General features: G+C 45.4%; 2 protein-coding genes and 1 non-coding gene across 3 annotated transcripts in view; 2 read left to right on the top strand and 1 right to left on the bottom strand.

The window, feature by feature from the left end:
* The first annotated feature begins 9,532 nt into the window (after window positions 1-9,532).
* Window positions 9,533-16,318, top strand: nol11 (nucleolar protein 11). The gene is made up of 18 exons (XM_077015887.1): window positions 9,533-9,717; window positions 10,071-10,184; window positions 10,297-10,353; window positions 10,531-10,679; window positions 10,961-11,018; window positions 11,908-12,049; window positions 12,145-12,351; window positions 12,621-12,697; window positions 13,011-13,134; window positions 13,240-13,343; window positions 13,450-13,506; window positions 13,853-14,037; window positions 14,121-14,246; window positions 14,445-14,693; window positions 15,213-15,291; window positions 15,445-15,537; window positions 15,789-15,896; window positions 16,158-16,318. The coding sequence occupies exons 1-18, from the start codon at window positions 9,571-9,573 to the stop codon at window positions 16,269-16,271; spliced, it is 2,190 nt and encodes a 729-aa protein (XP_076872002.1). The 5' UTR covers window positions 9,533-9,570; the 3' UTR covers window positions 16,272-16,318.
* A 1,101-nt stretch (window positions 16,319-17,419) lies between these two features.
* Window positions 17,420-17,501, bottom strand: trnas-aga (transfer RNA serine (anticodon AGA)). The gene has a single exon. It is a non-coding gene; the product is annotated as a tRNA-Ser (tRNA).
* A 2,154-nt stretch (window positions 17,502-19,655) lies between these two features.
* LOC143522252 (nucleosome-remodeling factor subunit BPTF-like) overlaps window positions 19,656-23,739 on the top strand; it is a 42,473-nt gene continuing 38,389 nt past the window's right edge. The window contains 2 exon segments of the mRNA XM_077016059.1: window positions 19,656-20,461; window positions 22,636-23,109. Of these exon segments, the coding sequence (XP_076872174.1) occupies window positions 19,930-20,461; window positions 22,636-23,109 (1,006 nt within the window). The 5' untranslated portion in view covers window positions 19,656-19,929.

Below are 23,739 nucleotides of genomic sequence, written 5' to 3'. Positions count from 1 at the left end.
CTGATTAAAAAAATAATGGATTTCTATTTATCTGATTGGTCCATTTTCCCATTATATCATTGTGGCCATGCCATATATGACCTATATTGCTATAACTCATAAACCATGTATGCAATCAACTCCCAATTTGAAAGGCTTTTATATCGTGAAGTCCTTGTGAGGTATGCCAAGTTTGGTTCAAATTGGCCTGTCGGGGGCGCTACAGTACCCAAAAACCTAAGAAAACATAAAAACTCATGCTGCAATCTTGTTATGCAGAATACAGACAAGTAATTGGTCTTGTATGATCCAGATCAATAAGTTCTATAACATTGCAATTGCATCTTATAACAAAAAGTGCACTGCCTGACCAGAAATGAACCTTTTAATTCACCAAAATGTCATTGCATTACTGATAAAAATGAGATATCAGTATGATGGTACTTGGGCTCCATCTAGTGGCCAAACACCGAAACTGACTGAAAACTATTGCTCACATGAAACACCACACAAACACACACAAAGCTGATCTCAGCATGTGATTTAGTTCTGTGATCTGAATCATTTTGCCAATACACATTATTTTGATCCTTTTCGGCCTTTAGTGCCCCAATTGAACATTTTTTTGCACATTGATTTATTTGTGCATTTTTTCCACTCAAACAGCTTCTTTTGGGTCTAAAGGACCTATTGGGTCTATTGCCTATTGAAGCCAAGTGGCCTATTCGTGTGTGAACCCGCCAATTGCCGCTTGCGGCTATATTCTTATTATTATTTTTCTCCGCATAAAACGCATACTGCAGCCTAGACCGTAAGGCCCAGGGAGACCAAACTTGGCAGAATGGTGTAGTCTGTTTGCGGGACCGTGGTAAAGTACAGACACCCACATTGGCCTGATGGTGGCGCTATAGCGCAGCATTTTGCGTTTTGGTCCATATCTCCTACCCCGTAGGTCCTAGAAACAAAATTCCACTTCAGGTGCATTCCTTGGCTCCAGACAAACAAAAAAGCCTCAAGAACCATTAAGCTCCGCCTACTTAGATTTTTTGCTAATTTGCATAATATGCAAAACCTACTTTTTTATACTAGTCCCTGGTTTTTCATCTGATCACCACAATCTTGGTGTCAAAATATTCACAAGAATCTCATTATCAATGAATATCAATAAAACTGTGACATTGGTATACAGTCTGGTTGTCACATGTCAATCAATAGCTCTGAGGCGTGGCCAAATTGACTTCAGCAGCTATATCTCAGCAATGCTTTGACCAATCTTCATGGAAATTTATCAGTTGTTAGGGCACATGACTCAGAGGTCACAGGTCAAAGCTGGCCCAGATTGTTCAATAGGGGGCGCTATAACATGGGAAAAACTGTTTCTCAGAAACCATTAGTCACATCAAGCCAAGACTTTACAGGCATCATCAGGGGCCCAAGTGGTATCAAGGCACACAATGATGACATCATCACTCAAAAAACATGGCCGCCATGAGCTAATAAATTTTTATTTGAATTAATTGGCCATTTGACAGACTTACCATAGGTTCATACACATGAAACTGACATGGTATGTTCATGTACACACCCTCTAAGACATACTCATGTTAGAAGGGAATTGCACCACTAGGTGGCGCTATACTAGAAAATCCAGAATTTCTCCTACATATTTTCACTTATCAAGAAATGCTTGCATTCATATGATTGTATGCAGAATTCCTAGCAACTTTCTAATTACATGTGTTTTGCAAAAATGTACCACTTTTTCACTATTATCAAATATATATAACTTGTCATTTTCATACTAGTCCTAGCATTTTAACTCCATTACCTTTAAATCACACCTTGTAATACTCAGCAGACTCTGAAATGCTAAGATTAGCAAGAAAATCCTAAGGTTTTCACAAATTAATATTTTTCATATGCATCACAATGCTACCATCGTAACACATCAAATTCACAGTTCAATAACTATGCCATAGTATGTCTGATTGTTATGAAAATTGACATCAACATTCACATGACCATTGTGGTGCTGTGTGCCAAGTTTGAGCCAAATCCGTCCACAAACAGCTCTACAGTGAATATTTTCATTTTCCATACTGACCAGTGCAGGGAGGCATAGACAGCTGCTAAGACACGCACGTTCTCACACACGCTGCCCCCCTCCTCCACTCCCCCATGCTTCTAACACTTTACAACCCTTGGGCTCTCCCTCCCCCTCTCTCTCCTTCACATGCACTCACAAAAACAAAGGCCTCTGGCCTATAGGTTTCACATACACACTAATTCTAGCCATTACTACCAATTACCCAGTGACTAATATACAGATATTTAGCCTCTTTTTTCCACACACCCTCACATAGGACTTCCTATATGCTTCATATATACATTTCTCTAGCCATTTCCAACACACTAACTGATATTTAGCTTCATTTTTCCATCCACACTCTCAACACATGCCCTCTATACATCCTGAAATGACATAAGAGAGGACAGAGACATGTAATTCACATTTCACACACAACCTCTAAATAACTGCATGCTTTACTTATCATCAAAGTCTTGTTAGATACACATTCCTAGTGGCCTCCCTACTATGGGCACAACAGTGAGAACATGTCAGAGTAGGGATGAGAACATCATGAACAGGCAAAGATAAGAATATTTGTGTTATTTTATTGTATAGTAAGCCATTACTCTTTGGTTTGTTTGAGATTCGCATGTGACAGATTTTGTCAGCTAAATGAAAAGGGTTAAAGAGTGGGGTTTACATGTGGGGCATTAACAAGAGCTCTCCTGCTGCTATGTTCACAACTTCTGACAAATTCAGCCAAAGGTATATTTATTTGACTAGGCCCCTGGGTCAGTGTGTCAGTGCTTTTAACCTAATCTCAGCATTTGATTTAGTTGTATGGTCTGAATCATTTTGTTTAATATCTTCCACACTGTATGGCCTAGAAACAAAATTCTACTTCAGCTGTATTCCTTTGCTCAAGCCAACCAAAAAAGCCTCAAGAAGCCCTTACTGCATACATGAAAAAACACACAAACACACACATACAAAGCTAATCACAGCATTTGATTAACTTCTATGATCTGAATCATTTTGCCATGACATTTTGTTTTGATCTTTTGGGCCTTTATTGCCCCAGTTGAATATTTTTTTGCAAATTACTTTATCTGTCCATTTTTTAGACTGAAGTAGCTTCATATCACTTGTTGGTCTAAAAGACCCTTTGGGCTTTTGTGCCTTTTTTTGTGTGAACCCGCCAATCGCCGCTTGCGGCTATATTTATTATTATTTTTCTCCGCATAAAACGCATACTGCAGCCTAGACCGTAAGGCCCAGAGACACCAAACTTGGCAGAATGGTGTAGTCTCTTTGCGAGACCGTGCTAAAGCACAGAGACCCACATTGGCCTGATGGTGGCGCTATAGCGCACCATTTTGCGTTTTGGCCCATATCTCCCAAACCGTAGGGCCTAGAAACAAAATTCCACTTCTGATGGATTCCTTGGCTCAAGCCAAACAAAAAAGCCTCAAGAACCATTAAGCTCCGCCTACTTAGATTTTTTGCTAATTTGCATAATATGCAAAACCTACTTTTTTATACTAGTCCCTGGTTTTTCATCGGATCACCACAATCTTGGTGTCAAAATATTCAGGAGAATCTCATTATCAAAATTGCTTAAAAACATTTTGAGATTCGCATACAGTCTGGTTGTCACATGTCAATCAATAGCTCCGAGGCGTGGCCAAATTTACTTAAACAGCCATATCTCAGCAACCCTTTGACGGATCTTTATAAAATTTTAACAGTTGTTAGGGCACATGACTCCGAGGTCATAGGTCAAAGCTGGCCATGATTGTCCAATAGGGGGCGCTATAACATGGGAAAAACTGTTTCTCAGAAACCATTAGTCATATCAAGCCAAAACTTTACAGGCATCATCAGGGGCCCAAGTGATATCAAGGCACACAATGATGACATCATCACTCAAAAAACATGGCCGCCATGAGCCAATTAATTTTTATTTGAATTAATTGGCCATTTGACAGACTTACCATTGGCCAAACAACATGAAACCTCACCACTGTGCATATCTCAGGACTATGTGTCATGCTGTGCAGTTTTAAAACATTTGGCCACTAGGTGGCGCTATTTGTGAAAATCATGCATAACTCCTCCAAATTTTCACTTAGGAACATGCAACTTGTTTCTTTTTATTCCTTGCAGTAGACCTGACAACTTTGCAATTACAAGTCCTATTAAAAAATGCATACTTTTGTCACATTCATCAATTGTTTGAAAATAGCTATTTACAAACTAGTCATAGGAATTTGATCCAATTATGGAAAAATTGCTATGAGTATAATCAGTAGACTCTGTAGGTAAAAAGTGATTAAAAAAATTTTGGATTTTTATTTTTCTGATTGGTCCATTTTCCCATTATATCATTGTGGCCATGCCATATATGACCTTTATTGCTATAACTCATAAACCATGTAAGTGATCAACTCCCAATTTGAAAGGCTTTTATATCCTGAAGTTCTTGTGAGGTAGGCCAAGTTTGGTTTAAATTGGCCTGTCGGGGGCGCTACAGTACCCAAAAACCTAAGAAATCATAAAAACTCATGCAGCAATCTTGTTATGCAGAATACAGACAAGTAATGGGGCTTGTATGATTCAGATCAATGAGGTCTATAAGATTGCAATTACATCTCATAACAAAAAGTGCACTGCCTGACCAGAAATGAACCTTTTAATTCACCAACATGTCATATTGCATTACTGAGATTAATGAGATATCAGTATGATAGTACTTGGGCTCCATCTAGTGGCCAAACACCGGAACAGACTGAAAACTATTTCTCACATGAAACACCACACAAACACACACAAAGCTGATCTCAGCATGTGATTTAGTTCTGTGATCTGAATAATTTTGCCAATACATATTATTTTGATCCTTTTGGGCCTTTAGTGCCCCAATTGAACCTTTTTTTGCACATTGATTTATTTGTGCAGTTTTTCCACTCAAACAGCTTCTTTTCACATTTTGGGGTCTAAAGGACCTTTTGGGCCTCTGCCTATTGAGGCCAAGAAGCCTATTCGTGTGTGAACCCGCCAATTGCCGCTTGCGGCTATATTTTTTATTATTATCATTTTACTGAGGTCGGTTTGAAATTATCTTTTGAAAACCTGAGCGATTAAAATCAATGCCCTGAAATGCGCCACCACCTCGCACACACCCGACCTCTCTCTTCCTTTAACACCAGATGCGCTGCAGCAGTTCAGTTCAGCGAGGGGAAGGAAGCGTCTTCAGCACAGCACACACGCTCACAGATAGACTTCTTCTCCCGTCCCCACCAGCCAGATCACATACACATCAAGTAAAATCGTACCGTTTGCCCTCTAAGCCCAACGTGAAATTATTTTCTTGTGCAGTAAAATGTCTCATACAGCACCAAACTACTAAGCATTTTTAGCCGACTGATCACCTGATAAACTAGTCGCTCTAGCCCAAATCAATGATAGATAACGTGAGGACGACCACATACAAATGATTAAGGTAGAGTTTGCAAATCTATGTATTAAGCTGAAAGTTTTCTGTTGTATAGGTTTTGTTAGGCAACATAAATTAACACATTCGTTTGTGAAAGAAGAAACGGGAAGTTCCCCATTACCTGTGAAAAATGCCCATCTGCATTCATGTAATGACAACACACCTAATTGTAGGCCTATATTGATTTACTAATTGCAAAATATATGCAACAAGGCCTGCAGACAGTGGAGGGTAAACAGAAGTTAACTGAAGGACATGACTGCATATTGGATATGAATTTTATTAGTTGGCTGCGTGACTTTTTTCCATTGAAAACTCACGTTTAGAGAATGTGACAAATAAAAGTCAAATTTCATTCAACATGTGCTTGTAATCTCTTTTATAATGAAGTGTTCCACGTGCGCTAAAAAGTGCCCCCCCCCCCCCCCCCCGAGCACTTGCCCCCCAAAATGTCTGTGCACGCCACTGGGTGCGGTACATCATGTTTCTGCGCAGTTATATTCTGGTGCAGAGGGAGGGAGAGTCATTGGGTATATAAACGGCTTCCTGCTTCAGACAGAAGTGTGTATCTGAGCTGACAACATGGACCTGACCCTTGCCAAAGTTAAAGGCGAAAATCTGTGCAGAAAGTTCAAAAGTGGGGAAGGGGATCACGTTGGGACTCTTGACCATTTGAAGCAAGAGCAGGCCGACGCTGCGAAAAGTGCCGCACTGGAAATCCTCCAGGACGCGCTGGACAAGAAGCTGTACGGCAATCCTCCCGATTACATGAACTCGTGCACTTTGGATCCTGACCCATTCAAATATAGCTCAGTCCTCACAAAGGAACTTCTGGAAAACATGATAGAGGAAATGAAGAAAGTTACCTTCCTGGAGAACACGGATGATGAATATAGAGACGTTTATGCCTACGTTAACTCGAACGAACGGAGTAAGGTGTATCTGTGCCCGCTGTTCTGGGGTGCGGCTGATCACCTTTCGGAGGACTCGAAACCTGGAACTCTCATACACGAAGTCTCGCACTTTCTTGGCACTGAAGACATTAGCTACGACTTTGTGTGGATAGAGCTCCATGAGACCATGGGTACACTTGTCGGAACAGCCGTGGCATACAAAGAAGACGTCAAGATAATATTAGGGGAGAGTAACTGGAACACGAGTGACAGTCAGAACAACGCAAACTGCATCGAGTACGAGTTTGAAATGATCCTTAATCACACAGAGGACTATTCTGTAGAAGACCAGAAATATCCGTGTTGTGGCGAAAAAAAAAGAAATTCTGTATGTTTAGCCAGAGATATAGGGCATTACGTAAACGAGACAGTGCTTTCAAATGTACATCACTAAAAAATGAACGCATGCTGTTGCTGCATTTACTAAGGTTACTTTAATTGAAGTTACTTAAATATACTTGGGTTGTCAGATGTACTTAATACATGCATATTTGGTCAGTACAGCATTGTTAAATAAACTCAACAGGCTTCGCTATTTTGTGCATCCGAGACATTGGTGTGTGTCTGCGAACTCTATAGTCTCTAACTTGATATAATCTTAGGATGTGGGACTTTACTTCGTCACTATAGTTACTCTACAATGATGTGTAATATACATAATACATCTATATACCTGCTATAATAAAAGTATTCATAGACCATGTGTAATTGTGTCAGTTTTGTGAAGATCTGTCAGATATTTGATTAAACCGGATGTCTGGCTTGACAAAATGAGCTACCATCTTTAAGAACTGCTCAGTTATATAAAGCAACAGTTAAATGGCACAAGTCATACGACACATTCGATTAGTCCACCAATCAGCCAAATTATCATCTATTTATCACGGACTTGTGTTAACGGGCCGCCCAATGGAGGATGGGTTCCCTTTTGAGTCTTGGTCCTCCCGAGGTTTCTTCCTATTCCCCACCTATAGGGAGTTTTTACTTGCCACTGTCGCCTTTGGCTTGCTCATTAGGGATCTGGACCCATACGATTGTAAAGCTGCTTTGTGACAACGTGTGTTGTGAAAAGCGCTATATAAATAAATTTGTCTTGACTTGACTATTTATACATCTCGTTATCGCTAAAATATTTGCATATATCGTGGAATTTGTGTATTCTTTTGATTTTTCTATCCCCATTATTTAAAATCGCAGCTAGTATAGCAGGAACACTAATATGACAGTAGATAGCAGGAAGAGAGCTATCACTTAAACACAACACTTTTCAGCGGCAATTCAGTGCTGCACATGAGTTGCTACATAAACAAATAAAATCATTTATTTTAACAGAACAAATTGTTGTGATGAATGCAAAATAGATTAAGAATAAAAATAATAATAGTAGGCCTACAGCTCTGAAAATACAAACGATAAAGGAACTGTTTACACTAAGCCGAAATCCTGGTCAAATAATTTTTTAAGTTTCAATTTCAAAGTATTTGGTGTTTTTCTAATATCCATTACAAGAAAACCCTGAACTACTAAACAACTACAGAAAAAGTGCTGCACATTTCTCTTTACGGAAACTACTGATACAGAGGAAGTGTTGTGCATTTCTCTTTATGGAGATGTCACTAAATAACAGGGCTTCTCTGATCTCATGGTCAACACGCCACCCAGAAGACCATCACTGTGGTCTCGCATGCTGCCTCCACTTCACTGGCAGGTTTAGAGACGCACCAACCAGTAGTGGACCTTCCTACGTAAGCATAGTATAGTGAAGTATACTTATAGTGTAGTATATACTTGGTATAGTGAAGTATATACTTGGCTTATACTGAAAGGTCTAAACAGAAGTCTAAGACTACATTAATACCAAGACTTACACTTTGTCACGTTGAGGACCCCGGCCCCTCCCTTTTGGGCGTGTGTCAACGTTGTCCACGTGCTTTGTCTGCGTCAGTGAATTCCGTGGTGAAGGCTATGTCGTGTGAATAATGTGTCTCACCTGTATATACCCTATTATTGGTTATGAATATTTTTTATTCCTGTTTGATCTTCGGGTCTGGGGTAAAAAGTAAAAAAAATACATAAACATTTTAGGTTTATATACTATATGTGTTTTATACGCACACTATGTTTTATACACGTACTCATTTATAATCGTGTGTCCTGTAATCAATAGATTAAAATAAATACTGCGTCCTGCTTTAAAAAGGTGATTTGCATATATGTCACGTGCTGCATGCCGGCGTGATGTTGGACACGCCCCCACGCGACGCGATGCTGGCGACTCGGCGACGGAGAGCGATTTTATCGCTTTCGGTGTGAACGCACAGTTATACTCAACACAGTCACCCGACAGGGGTGTGTTCTGAGTGCTCTTCTAGGCATACGTTACACAGAGCCGCATTTGACCTTCCTAAGTGTCCATCACACTGCCTCCACCTCCAGGGGACGCCCCAGTGTCTGACACCTGCCATGTGAACTTCCGCACGCAACTGCCCCGTCCATGGTCCGCGGTCCTCGCCCCTGGCTTCAGGTTCACCCACACCAGGAGAGGACACGTCCCCCATGTCCCACTTCTGACACCATGATGAAGGCTGAAGCCAGCTGCCCCGTCCTGATGGTCCTAAGGTGTTCAACAAACAGATCAGCAAGGCTCGTCTTGGTTTCTCCAGGATAAAGATGATTCAGACCATCAGGATTAAGGACTTGTCATGTCCAGTGACAGGGCATTTAATCCTGATGGACATTGGGTGTTAATGACATCTGTCAATCAATCAATGTAATTTCCATTTGTTGCAATAAAATTAGGAAACTCAATGAAAGACAACTTACGGACCTCTGTCTGAAAGGTACTGTTACACACACACACACACACACACACACACACACACACACACACACACACACACACACACACACACACACACACACACACACACACACACACACACACACACACACAACCAAAATGTGTGCTCAACACACTCCAGACCATAAGGGGGCAGTGTTGGACACCTAGCCACGCCGTCGTGGCTCGTGTAATCTCGCGATACTGCCATTTTCTAAGCGTTGGGAGAAACATGGCCGCGTTGTACGAGGGGTACACGCTGTGCGGTCTCGTACCAACGCAGGAGCCCCCGGAATCGGGAATTCAGGGGGTCGAATTGAATGGAGACGACGATCAAGTTCTCGTAACCGACTCTACAAGATCTGTCACTGTTTATAAGGTAATACGATTTGAATAAATCTTCCATGGTTGATGAAACCATCTGTTTCGCAATGGTTGGCGTGTAAACACGAGCGTGGTGTGATCGCCGGACGCCTGATGTGTTTATTACTAACTCACCACCTCCAGCTGTACAGTTAACCACCTTTACTGTATAAAGACCATCAGGATGAAGAAATAAGATAACGTAGATGGTTAGTTATCAACCCTGGCTGGGTATGAGGCCGCCACGGTACGACAGCTGACGAGAGATCGCGACACGGAGGGAGTTGTTGGCTGTCTTGGGGGAAGACGTCCGGTCTTCTGGGTTATCAACCATGTGACGATGGGGATGTTTCTCAAACTGGTTCCCAGGTTTCCGATAAGAAGCCTCTGGGTAGCTGGACGGTGAAACAGGGCCAGTTTATATCCTGCCCAGTGATCTACAATTCACAAACAAAGGAGTACGTGGCAGTTACAAACCACAAGGTAAGATGGAAAAGAGGAATTTACTAGTCGAATAGCATGAATATATAGTGTGTATATATATATAGAATATACAGTGGGCCGTGTCCATATTAATTTGACACTTCTCGTTCAGGTTATCAGAGTTTGGAAAGATGAAGATATCAATCTTGACCAAGCCTTCAAAGCAACGGTAAGTGTTTGAGAAGAGTAAACTCTTTACAGTGTATTTTTCAGTGCTCATATTAACGTGCTTCTTATGATGTGGGACTTTGAACAGTGCTTCATATTCAGCCTGCTAGATTCGCAGATATTTTTATGTTGTCACAAACCTCTGCGGCGCGTTGAACCTCCGCTGTCTGCACGCCAGGTGTCTGCCGAGATCTACAGAGTGCACTCGGTGTCAGAGTGTGAACCGGTGGTGCTGTTCCGGCGTGGGGGGGTCCGGCACCTGGACTCACTCCTCGCCGCTCCACAACAACCAGTAGAGGAGGTCCTGAGGGAGGACGAGGTGATCAGGTGAGAGACGAGCGTGCAGACTCAAGGAATCTTCATCTTTCATCACTGCGCTGAAGGTCTCGTCTTTCTAATTCAATTACCATGTCATCTCTGTGCTCTTTCCTCGAAGGACGGACATTTTGTTTGATCTCTTGTTTGAATCATTGTGACTAGTTTAAAAGTTGATGCATTGTTTATAATGAAGGATTCTTATAATTGCATAAACTATGACACCTTCGACCACTTCGGCTAGCTGATGATAAAAGGCACCGTAATGAGAGCTGCTGTATGACTCTCGTCAGGTGGAGTACGGTGGTGCGGACGGAGAATCAGCTGGTTGTCCTGTTTAGCGCAGAACAGGTATGGTGAGCAGATGGCGCTACATCCGTCCAAACGTCACCCTCACACGAGTGTTCCCTTTACCCCGGGTGTAGGCCCTATATGCAGTCATGACTCTGTTTCAAAGGATAAGTTTGTAATACCGATTTGGATAACTGAGTTATAGCAAGCAGAGCCACTTAGGCTGATATAAGGGCGTACTCACACTAGGCACGGTTTGCTGGTTCCGTGCTGGGGCCCGGTTACCCCCCCTCCCCACTCCCCCTCTGGCCTGCACTTACACTGCCTTCATCAAGCCGGCCCGAGCACGCTTCCCGTCATCACAACGCCACTTTATTTGGGGAAAAAAAGCGCGCTCGCACAAAACTATGGAGTTCACGATTCTCTTTTTATTGTATTTTTGGAGTCGTTTTGGGAGTGCAGAAACACGGTGCAAGCACAGATTTATCGATAATTTAACACGATTGTCTGCTAATCGCTTTGCCGCTATGACTGTTTAACGTGAGCATCGCATCACTGACGTCATGTTTGAGTTCAAGCGAAATGAACCAATCAGACGAGGCACCAAGCGGGCCCGGGCACGGATAGCGCTCACACTAGAAGCGAACCGTGCCCGAGTCCACATGAATCGTGCCCTGGCCCACCTCTTCAAGCGGGCCCGAGCACGGTTAACTGATCCGGGCACGGTTGGAGCGCTCACACTAGCCAAACGAACCGTGCTTCGGCAGGGAACCGTGCCCGGATCACAGAGCCTAGTGTGAGTACGCCCTAAGTAAAGTCGTGTTAAAGGTTTCTACGGATTGTAATAAGGTCTTTTAAATGTGATGTATCAGTCTTTTCTGTTTGTGCTTCATTTAATAGAGAATGAGCTTGGTGTGTGTGTGTGTGTGTGTGTGTGTGTGTGTTTCAGGGGGGAGAACACTGCCTGTATGTTCAGAGGTTCAGTCCCAACACTCTGGTGAAGCACCGGGTGGAGGTGGAGTCTCCTCTCTCCGCTCCACTCAGCTACGCTGCCACCATCAGACAGGGAAACATCCACCTGCTCTACTGGTGTAAGCCTCCACCCACCCAACTTCAGAGAACTTTCAGCATGAACAGGAGTATCTGACTTCTGAAACTACCATGGTCTCCTGTCTCCTCCACGCAGACCCTAACGGCACCGTGTATGAGAGCACAATCACCGCGCGACCCCCGACCCCTGCGGTCGCCGAGGAGACGCGAGCCCTCCCGCGCAGCCTGCTCCTGCGTCTCCCCGTCGGCCGGGGCGAGCTGCTCTCCGCCTCCGCCCTGCCGCTGGACGAGGCCCACGTGGCCGTGGTGGGGGTCCCGCATCCTTCCGCCGGGACCGGCAAAGGTACCGCATACACTTTAAATAAGACTTTAGAGAATATATGTAGAAAGCTCCGGGCTTTAATAAATGTCCGGCACCGTTTCGTTATGGGGTTGTCACGTGCTGTGCTGGATGTGACACGTATGTGAGACTTTTGGGGGATTTTTGGAATGGCTGGTCCGGTTTGCACTTTTCTTATTTGCTGAGAATGGTGGCGTGTGCCTGTTCCTCATAGCGGCCCATGTGGGGAAGGTCCAGTGCTTCTGTGTGACTCTGGTTCCTCTTTCTCGTAGATTACCTGTGTCTCTGGAACACTCACTTCCAGACCCTGCAGGCAAGCAGGGAGCTAGCTGGCAAGATATACGGCCAGGTCAGATTCACACACACACACACACACACACACACACAGACACACACACACACACACACACACACAGTCCGTTCTGACATCACCTCACCTCTTAAATCTACTGTCAGAATAGTTTTATGAGTAGACTGAATTAATATCCTGAGAATCCTGAGAATGTCTGCTACATTTGACCAGTTTTCTACGACAAATAAATACGTGTAAACGTGACACCTGATGGTCGTTGTCTGGCGTCGTGCTGGATTTCGTCTCGTTGGGTTTGAGTGACGGGCCTGAAGCTGCTGCCGGACTGACCCGCCCCCTCGTGTCCACACAGGTGTGGTGTTACTCTGGGAAGCTGTTTGTGACTCATGGGAAAACGCTGTCCGTCGTCCCCTTCGCGTGTCACAGGTCGTCTCTGGCCGCCGCCATGGGGAAGCTGAAGGGAACGGTCGCCGACGGTAACCGCCGTTTCCGTAGTGACTCCCCCAGCGACCGCGTACGCAGGCGTCGCACTTCTGTGTGTAAGACCTCCCGGTGTTGACGTGGGTGTGGCTTGTGTGCAGAGAGCAAGGGGCGGAGTCTGGTGCCGTCGTGGAACGCGCTGCTTCACGGAGACGCGAGGCAGACGACGGCGGGAGGAAGAGGAACGAGTTCACGCACGACTACGGCAAGCGCAGCGGCCGGAACACGTCAAACACTCACGCAGCACACAAACATCACAAGTGCATCACTAGTGCTGGGTGTTTGATTTTGGTTCTTTGGTTTCCATTCAGAAGCCGAGCTTAAATACCCAGTGCCCCACAATGGAGCAGTTGACCAGGACCATCCAGGTAAGCAGCCCTCTATAGCCGGTGGTCTCGCTCTGTAGCCGGTGGTCTCGCTCTGTAGCCGGGGGTCTTGCACTGTAGCCGGGGGTGTCTCGCACTGTAGCCGGGGGTGTCTCGCTCTGTAGCCGGGGGTGTCTCGCACTGTAGCCGGGGGTCTCTCGCTGTAGCCGGGGGTCTCTCGCTGTAGCCGGGGGTCTCTCTCTGTAGCCGGGGGTCTCTCTCTGTAGCCGGGGGTCTCTCGCTGTAGCCGGGGGTCTCTCTCTGTAGCCGGGGGTCTCTCGCTGTAGCCGGGGGTCTCACTCTGGAGCTGGGGGTCTCTATAGTTCGCTAACATGCCTGTGTCGTGCAGGTGGGCTCTGTGGAGGAGGTGCAGCGGGAGGTGGAGACATTCCTGTGCAGGGTGGAGCACACAGAGCTGCAGCTGGCAGCAGGCAGACTGGCATCTCAAGTGGTGGCACGGTGCCTGAGCCAGCCCATCTTCTACCCGAGGGTCACCCTGCTCCAGCTGGCCGACACGCGCTACCTGTGTCACAGGTGAGGAAGACGGCCGTCCAGGTGCGTGTGCCGCTTCTAGGCCTGTGTGCGGGATTGTGCTGAATCTGTCTGGTGGTGTGCAGTGTGTGTCCTGGCCTGCTGCCTCTGGCCTTGGAGAAGAAGGACTTCCGTCTCTGCCAGGTCTGCCTGCAGCTCTTCCGTGATATCCCAGAATCCATCACCTGCGCCTGTCTCAAAGTCATTCTCAGGTAAGCCTGGCTATGGCCTTTCCCTGCAGCGGTCAGGAGAATCCTCCCCCCTACCATGGACCCCTACGAAAAAAATGTTTTATGCCATTTGGGGGCCAAGATTTGGAACTAAATAGGAATTTTGTCTCCTCCGGCAGCCCGTAGAACGTGGTCAGCTACTCCTCAGTAAATGTGTGCACTTTCTGGCCTGTTCCACAGTTTTCCCGACAGCGAGCTGGAACGTGTGGATTTAGAACAGGACAGCCTGTGCTTCATGAAGGCCCTCTCTCAGGCCCCCGGGGCCTCCCACCACACCGCCGACCAGCACAACGGCTTCTGCCCCGCCGCTCTGGGGGAGGACGGAGGAGACGCTGCTCCACACACACCAAACCACGTCACCACGCCCCCTGAAAACCTGCACGGTCTGAAAACCGACTGCCCTGTTGGACTCCACAAAGCAGTTCTATTGTATCCTTCCTGCTGTGGAATATTCAATATTATCATTTTTCTTTGTGTTTGTGAAGAATTTGAGGGTGGATTTATTTCTTATTTATATAATTGATAATAGCATAAATCTTAAGCACTAATTAATTCTGAAATGTTGACATGTGTATCAGGCCCTCAGTCTCCTGTTCCTCAGTTTCACTAAATGATGGTGTGGCCCTTTAAGAGGTATAACAACAAACACATTTTATAAAATAATTAGAAAACAACATTGGAATAGGCAAAGGAGAAAGACACTGTGGGCTGAGATCTTTGTTTTTGTTAACCTTGTAAATCCTGTAAAGCGCTTTGTGACAACATGTGTTGTGAAAAGCGCTATACAAATATATTTGATTTGATCTTTAAAGTTGTTCAGTCACTGGCAAAGTCACCAAGTTAGCAGGAGCCAACAAAGCACAAGTGGAGTGTGTGCTGAACGCTTTGGGTTAATGAGTGTGTTCAGAATCCCTCAGTGTTGACCCTTGACCCCAAGTTCTTCACTAGAAATGAGGTTCTGCAGACAGCGCACAGTGACGGGCTCCTCCTCCCCTATCTGAAGGACCTCAGTGTCCCTCAGGTCATAGTAAGTAACGCACATTCGTAGTGAGTAACCGTCGTAGTAGAACGGGGCGGAACTGAACGGGACGGGGCGGTACAGAACGAGCCCGCCCCACTGCGATCCGGGAGTGATGAACTAGGGGTTCACGCAGCACTTATTTGCCTTCTGTGTCTTCAGCTCTTCCTGAAGTACCTGCAGTTCCTGTACTTCAAGTATTCACAAGATGTCCACTCTCAAATACAGGCCCTCCGAATGCCGACCCTGACTCAGGTGTGTGTTAACTCTAGACTCTAGTGTGTGTGCACTCGTCTGTGTGTGCTCATGTGTACATAAGCGCATGTACAAGAGGGAGAAAAGCTGACTGAATCAACCCCATCTCTGCTGTTCTAGATTGTGTGTGTGTGTGTGTGTGTGTGTGTGTGTGTGTGTGTGTGTGTGTGTGTGTGTGTGTGTGTGTGTGTGTGTGTGTGTGTGTGTGTGTGTGTGTGTGAGACTAATCAAGCCCATCTCTGCTCTTCTAGATCATGGATTGGGTTTGCTTGTTACTGGATGCTCAATTCACAGTCCTGGTATTAACTCCTGAGGCAAAACGTTTGCTGGCTGGCCTTCACAAGTTTACGAAGTCACAGGTAACTCATCTGTTTCCATGGGAACACAGGGATGAGGTAGTGAGTGTTGCCATGGTCCCCTGGTTTGTTATTGATTTTTAGGGGAACTGAAGAATCATCTCGTACATAAACTTTCTACCAACACCTTTTACAGATTAGCAACACCTGCTTAAATTAGATTAGATTGGATTGAACTTTATTAATCCCAGAGGGAAAGTCGGTTATTCTTAAATTCTTAAAATGAATAATTTAACCATAACTTGTCTTTAATTCTGCTTGTAGGTGAAGTTGTTTTCTGAACTGGGGAAGATTGAAGGGAGTCTAGAAGTTCTGAAGAACTCCAAGCAGTCCAGCAGTATTGGCCAGTATTCCATAGAAGTTGTGGAGCTCTTTTAGAGAACTTGTACAGATGCTTTTAAATAAAACTCTGCTGATTAACTACATACTGTGAATCGCTGCTTTTGTCTTGATTTTTCAGACAGTCGGCTGCAGATTTAATGGAGAGCAGTGCTTACTTTAAAAGTGCATGCCCGTTTACAACACTTTGATTTCTTATAGAATGGAACCATTAATAAATTGATGAGCGCTGCTCTGATCAGCTGGTTTGCTGGGAAGCACCATGATGCTTCTCAGAGAATCAACAGTTCAAAATGATCCGCTAGCCGATTGTGGGAGGTGAACTGTGGAGTTAGCTAGTTAGTTATAAGCTTAAACTAGATAACGCTAACCAGCTGAATTTGTTGGCTTCTGAGATATGTCGAGCTGAGATATGTTAAGCTGACAAATGTAGATCTTATGTCATAAATTTACTTGACAACACCGGCTGCCTTGAATGGGACAAAAATAAAATGAGCCTTGGTTGTCGTACTATATAGTTAAATATCCTGTGTATAAATCCGGTTTACCTGTCTGTCATTTCTGCAGATTTTATTTCTGATGTACAGTGAAAATTACATGCTTAAGTGTAAATTTAGTGGTGGAAAACTATTGGTCTTTAGTGGTCATCTTTTTTCTCTACTGCCTGTCTTTGAACTACTTGCAATATGTCTGTATGTAACACTGAACATGTATGTCCTGGTCAAGTGTTATGTTATACATGTTTAATGTTGTATATATTAAACTACGTAGATAATAAATGTTAAAAATATATTTACAATGGTGCATACATAAACGCTATCGAACATACAGAGAGCAGCATTTTTCTACGTTAACCCAAAAGACTGGTGAAAACGTGTTCCACTAAAACATTGATCGCCAATGATTATACACAATATTATGGCTAATTTTAAGGTAGTTACGGTGTTAACTAACAATTACAGTCAAGATAAAATTAGTAATTCAGTAGTACTTACTTTTAATATAGCTGAAAAAAATCGAATGTTTAGTGTGTGTGTGTTATTTTAAAGCACAACTAATGACGAACGTAACTTAGATTTAAATATCAGGACAAATCAATACAGATAAGAACCAAAACGAGAGGCGGTAATTGAAAGGAGGCGCCACTTGGCCGTCAACGGAGAGATCATTTCACGACAAAACGGATCCGTTGTCGGCAGGATTCGAACCTGCGCGGGGAGACCCCAATGGATTTCTAGTCCATCGCCTTAACCACTCGGCCACGACAACATGCACAACATCTTCTCCATTAGCGGATAGCAACCTAGCATTGACCTTTACAGTCATTTTGAAATATTGTGGACACGACAAGGAAAATATCTTTATGAGCGTGAGAAAAACTCGACCAATTTAGTTTCTTTACATTCCCAAAGCAAGGCACACCCGAAAGTACGTTCACTTCCAGTCTACTAAATGAAGCGTGTCCATTGTTCAAATGTATTACGTGCTCTTCACCTCAAGGTGTCGCTGTGGTCACATAAATGTAATTACAATCAACTAAACTCGTCCAAAATGCGAGGAGTAGAATTCATACTATACAATAAATAAACAAAAAAATGTAATTTCTTGTACATATCTAGATTATATAACTGAAAACAACAGTGAATAATGTACTGGCAAGAAATTGGTTCACAACGAATTCATTTAATACTCATAATGAATAATGGAAAAAATTGTTTATTTTTTTATCATTATTTTTTTTTTTACAAATGCACATTACCATTCAAAATTGGTCAGGACGATCAATAATTATTCGCCTCCAACGCGAAACAACCGCGGTCGCGTCTTTTGTGTTCACAGCCAGCTTATCGCAGCGTGCGCGTCGTTTTTCGCTGCCTTGCACGCTCGCGTGGAGGTGAAGCGGGCCCCGTGGAAGGGAAAAAAGCGCCCTGCGCGAGATGCATCCAATTGCACAGCCGGAGAGCCAACTGCAGTTCTAGACCTGCAGTTTTAGACCTGCAGTTCTAGACGTGCTGTAGTTTTAGACATGCGCCACCTAGCGGCTCGGAATGTAGCTAACGACAGCCAACTGCAGTTCTAGACCAGCAGTTCCAATGCATGCCGTAGGCTCAGGGGCTTGTATATTGTAATAATCCATTGTATAAAGAGTTTATTTGTTAAATATGCCCATTGATTCTCAATTGTTTTAGCCAAATCTCTAACATTTGACAAGTTTTAAACGATAATCTACACCACATTTTGTATTTAAATAGAAGTAGTACGCCTCATTTTCCCTGTTCTTTTAGGGAGTTTGGATTAATTTTGTCATTTACACACACAGCTTGTCTCCTGAAGATATTTTATTTTTAATTAAACTACTGGATTACTGGCATAGGCTATTTTATATTAAATCAGCAAAAATTGCATAATGTCCGGATGCTTTCAGTGAGTAAGCATACGTTTCCAGAATGTTAGGAGTGATTTATTTTACTTGTATACCTTCATTGGCATGCAACTTGGGGTTTTTCGCTCACACGCCACACATCCGATTTCTCACGCCGAAAAAAAATCTAGTTTATTTACCTCTCTCTCTCTCTATATATATATATATATATGATTCAATGAGTTACCAGTTCGCTCTGGCGCAAACACTGGCGATCGATCGATCGATCGCTATATAATACTTCGCAGGACTAGCATTTCTCTCAAAGTCGAAGTAGCTATAAAGTAGCCATAAAGGTAGCCAGAGACACACTAACGCTAGCCAGATTCATCCTTCATGACATAAACATTGCGATAACACAAAAATGTTACATTTACATTTATGGCATTTAGCAGACTAAATATATGTCTATCATATATTAATATGCTCAATTGTATCAATATTCAGAACATAGTCTGGGTTCTTATGGGTTAATAATGATGGGGAAATGCTACTTTAGCTTGCTTACTACTTTTAGTATTAATAGTAGCGTAGTACGTGCTAATTTCCTTCCTTTAAGTTGTTTCAAATTTAATCAAAGCTACTAAATAGCCATAAAGGTAGCCAGAGCTAATGAACTAAGACACACTAACGCTAGCCAGATTCATCACATAAACATTCATGACATAAACATTACGATAACCCAAAAATGACCTTCAGACATTATCATATATCTATCATATATTATTGCTGCTTATAAATATCATTCTTCCATCTGCTCCCGCGACATACTAAAACACTATCTGGATATTACGTTACATACATCTAAAACTACGGCACGTCTAGAACTGCAGGTCTAGAACTGCAGGTCTAAAACTGCGGTTGGCTCTCCGGGTGTGCAATTGGATGATGTAGCCGCACGCGCCCCCCCCCCCCTTCTCGCGCGCACCGAACGCTGGCGCGCGGCAGAAGGCGCCGAGCGCGTGCGGCAGAAGCGAGTCACGTGACCGCCGCCGAGGGCCTGCTGTGTGTTTTCAGTGGGGAAAGAGGGGAAGAAAAAAAAAAAAAACATGGCGGCTGCAGGCGAGCCGGAGCGGGACAGCGGCCATTCCGAGCGAGCTTTGCGCTCTTAATCGAGTCCGGTGCTTCGCGGGGGGGGCTGCACCTTTGAGGACTACCGGGGCTCGGCTGTGTTTTGTCGGGGGGGGGTTTTGTGGGTTTGTGGCGCGAAAAGACTGGAAATAAGAGATTTTATTTATTATTTTTTTACACAATTATCTCTGGTAGCGTCGCGGAATGAGAGGGAGGCGAGGCAGGCCGCCCAAACAGGCGCTGATGTCGGACGCTCCGCCAGCGGCGGCCCGCGGGGCCCGAGGTCGGCGCGGAAGGGGCAGAGGACGGGGACGGGGGCGCGGGCGGGGACGCGGGGCGACGTCGCTGGACTCCGAGACGGTGATACCGAGGAGCGAGGTGTACCGCTCGTGGCGGGGGCGGCGGAGGGGGGCGGCGGGCTCGCTGTGGCGGGGCAGGGGGAGAGGACGCGGGGCGCGGGGCGGCCGCGGGGCGCGGGGCAGGCGGCCGCCGCCGCCGCCGGGCGCCCAGATCGTGTACGACGACCACGAGAGCGAGGAGGAAGAGGAGGAGGAGGAGGAGGAGGACGCGGCGAGTCTGCGGTCGGAGGAGTTTCTGCGCGACCCGCGGCTGTCCGACGAGGATGAGGAGGAAGATCCGACCGATAATGGGTCCGACTACGTGGAGGAGGCGCCGGACGAGGACGCGAGCTACTGCACGGAGAGCAGCGGCCGCAGCGCGTGTGACGACACGCCGGGTGGGTGAGGTCGGCTCGGTCCGTGTGCGGGTGAGGGAGCGGGGGTGTCGGTTCCGCTCACGCCGATGTTGGTGCCTCTCTCTCCGGGAACAGGGAGGGAAAAGTTGGCAGCATTGTTCAAAATGGAGGCCGCTTTGTTTACGGGGAGCCGGGGAGGATGTGCGGGCTCCGTCCCGGCTGTTTGCCCGTGATGGACCCGCTCACCTGGCTGGTTGTGTCCCGGCTGTCCTGAATATGTCCTGAAACGACATGAACTCGTGTGTTTTTATCTGGTAAACGTGTCTGGAGGTCGTTATTCTCAACGAGGCTTTAACACAACACGTTTATCCTCGTAGTCAAACTCACTACACCGTGTTGTTTCACTAAGAGTTTATATCACTCAGCTTGGAGAGTGTGGGTGACTTTCTACGATGTTTTTGTGTCGGGCTGGTGAATATACCTAAAGCACCACTTTATCACCAGTTTATCACCACTTTATCACTAGTTTATCACCAGTTTATCACTAGTTTATCACCACTTTAGCACCGACCGTCTCTGTCATGCAGCCTGCAGACGAGCCGCTTCCTCGGGTTAATCCGAGTCGTTTTCCCTCGCAAACTATACTGAGTACATATATGTATGTATCGCAATACATCGCATTTGTTCCACATTTCACAATTTGTAATGTAATAAATTCTGAACATAAGTAGTATAATGAACATGTGGAGGGCTCACGGCCCCTTTGGTTTTGAATTGGGCGCCCCGACTCCACCTGTGGTGACCCAGAGAAGGAGGCGCATTAGTGGGGGTCACAACTCCTCACACGGCCTTATTAAATAATAATCCTTATTTGTATATATTAAACATGTTTCACATGTGACTTCGGTATAAATAAGTAGTGTTAAAGCGCAACACTGCCTGATTTCATTTTATTTGCGTGTTTGTTATTAACAGAATGGATACAGTTCATAAAAAGGTGTGTAACTATGGCGGAGGTTTTTCAATAAGAAGGTAAAAGAGTCCCTATTTATCACCCCAAAGAGTAGCTCACTTCAGGGTTAGTTTTTCTCTTTTTTTTTTGATTACATGTAAAAACATTGGAGTCCTCTCTGTTGTGGCTGTCTGTATTGTCACTTCTTAATCATAATATATTAGCTGATAGGACTGTGTTGTCCTGTTTGAACACGTGCTGTGTATGTGGTGTGTTATAGTGTGTATAGTACGAGACCTCGTCACACACTGAAATCAGCTGCTGATTGAGTAAACAGGGGAAAGTCTCTGAGGCTCATTCTTGGACCTGGGTACCCCAGGGAGTGGGTGGGTGTTTCTCCACCTGCTGCTGGACCCGCGTTACATGTTCAAACACAGCATCACAATATTCCTAAACGAGTACAGAAGTTGGCATAGTTTGTGTGTGTGGTGACCTTAACAGGTTTCTCAACAGTGAAATGAACATTAAGGCAAGCCTGATTTAATCTGGGTTCCTCTTGAAGTGGTGAAGGTGCTTCAACACCATCTCTGCTGGTGCTCTGAGTGGCGGTGAGAGGTTCTCTCTGCCCACGATGCTCGTTCGATGTCGGCGATCACAAGTGGCCTTTTTTGTGCGTGAAGTTTCTCGATTGATCAAAAAGGATGCAGCATTGTAACCACTGCGAGCTTTTGTGAGAATATATAAAAAAACACCGTCTTCACATGTAGTGCAAATAAACAGAAGTCAATTTTCACGTGAATGTCTGTAGGTCTGGCAAAGAACTGTGAGCTCTTTGTAGCTGTGTGAATGCTTTAGTACTATATCTTTACATTAATAGTTATCCCTGAAGTTCAATATGTTTCATAATGAATTATTGATGTATTTAATTCTAATTGTGTATTATCTCTGCACGTGGGTCTGTTGTGGTCTAATAATTAATTAACTATTCACGTAGCTGCTTCCTAAACACACTCTGCTGTGGGTTTTTTCTTGTTCCTATACTTTCTGACCAGGTTCTAGCTTAATGGTGTCAGACTCCTAATGTAGCAGCAAAATATAAAGTATATATTCTTTGGCCACAGCAAGGCCAAGAGTGTGTGCTAAACGCTGTAGATGTAAACACTGCAAATTCATCCGCCCAAATCTCCCCAGTATCAAAATGCTAATGGCCATCGTCCAGCCCTGAACCCTCCTAAAACCTCTTCTCTGTCTCTCCACCCTCCAGGCCGTCGGAGACCGCGTGTGCCCCGTCCCCGGGCCCCCGTCTTCGAGGAGAAGGAGGTGCCTCCCCTTGAGCTGCCCAAGTCCTCGGACGACCTGCTGGTTCCGGCCACCCACCTGCTGACCACGGCCTCCATCTACGAGGTGCTGCGCAACTTTGGCTGCGTGCTGCGTCTGTCGCCGTTCCGCTTCGAGGACTTCTGCGCCTCGCTGTCGGGCCAGGAGCAGTGCACGCTGCTGGCGGAGACGCACGTGGCGCTGCTGAAGGCCATCCTGCGCGAGGAAGACTCCGCCAACACCACCTTCGGCCCTGCAGACCTGAAGGACAGCGTCAACTCCACGCTCTACCTGGTGGACGGCATGACGTGGCCCGAGGTGGTGCGAGCCTACTGCGAGAGCGACCCGGAGTACCGGGATGTCCTGCACTACCAGGACGGGGAGGACTACCCGTACGAACCCCTGGAGAGCAAACTGAAAGGTGTGTGTGCTGCGTGTGTGCTGCGTGTGTGTGTGTGTGTGTGCTGCGTGTGTGTGTGTGTGTGTGTGCTGCGTGTGTGTGTGTGTGTGCTGCGTGTGTGTGTGTGTGTGTGTGTGTGCTGCGTGTGTGTGTGTGTGTGTGTGTGTGCTGCGTGTGTGTGTGTGTGTGCTGCGTGTGTGTGTGTGTTTGCTGCATGTGTGTGTATGTGTGTGCTGCATGTGTGTGTGTGTGTGTGTGCTGCGTGTGTGTGTGTGTGTGTGCTGCATGTGTGTATGTGTGTGCTGCATGTGTGTGCTGCATGTGTGTGCTGCATGTGTGTGCTGCATGTGTGTGCTGCATGTGTGTGTGCTGAATGTGTGTGTGCTGAATGTGTGTGTGCTGAATGTGTGTGTGCTGAATGTGTGTGTGCTGAATGTGTGTGTGCTGAATGTGTGTGTGCTGAATGTGTGTGTGCTGAATGTGTGTGTGCTGAATGTGTGCTGCGTGTGTGTGTGCTGCGTGTGTGTGTGCTGCGTGTGTGTGTGCTGCGTGTGTGTGTGCTGCGTGTGTGTGTGCTGCGTGTGTGTGTGCTGCGTGTGTGTGTGTGTGTGTGCTATGTGTGTGTGTGCTATGTGTGTGTGTGCTATGTGT

The sequence above is a fragment of the Brachyhypopomus gauderio genome, chromosome 8 (genome assembly GCF_052324685.1).
Source record: "Brachyhypopomus gauderio isolate BG-103 chromosome 8, BGAUD_0.2, whole genome shotgun sequence".
NCBI classification, from domain to species: Eukaryota; Metazoa; Chordata; class Actinopteri; order Gymnotiformes; family Hypopomidae; genus Brachyhypopomus; species Brachyhypopomus gauderio.
Note: the sequence above shows the minus strand (reverse complement) of the source record. Positions and strands in the feature narration are given on the sequence as shown.

Excerpts from the sequence above, each read along its gene's own strand:
- nol11 (XM_077015887.1), top strand. The coding sequence starts at position 9,571 with ATGGCCGCGTTGTACGAGGGGTACACGCTGTGCGGTCTCGTACCAACG. Across the intron at positions 14,038-14,120 it reads ACGCGCTACCTGTGTCACAG|TGTGTGTCCTGGCCTGCTGC; the intron begins GTGAGGAAGACG and ends GGTGGTGTGCAG. Across the intron at positions 14,247-14,444 it reads TGTCTCAAAGTCATTCTCAG|TTTTCCCGACAGCGAGCTGG; the intron begins GTAAGCCTGGCT and ends CCTGTTCCACAG.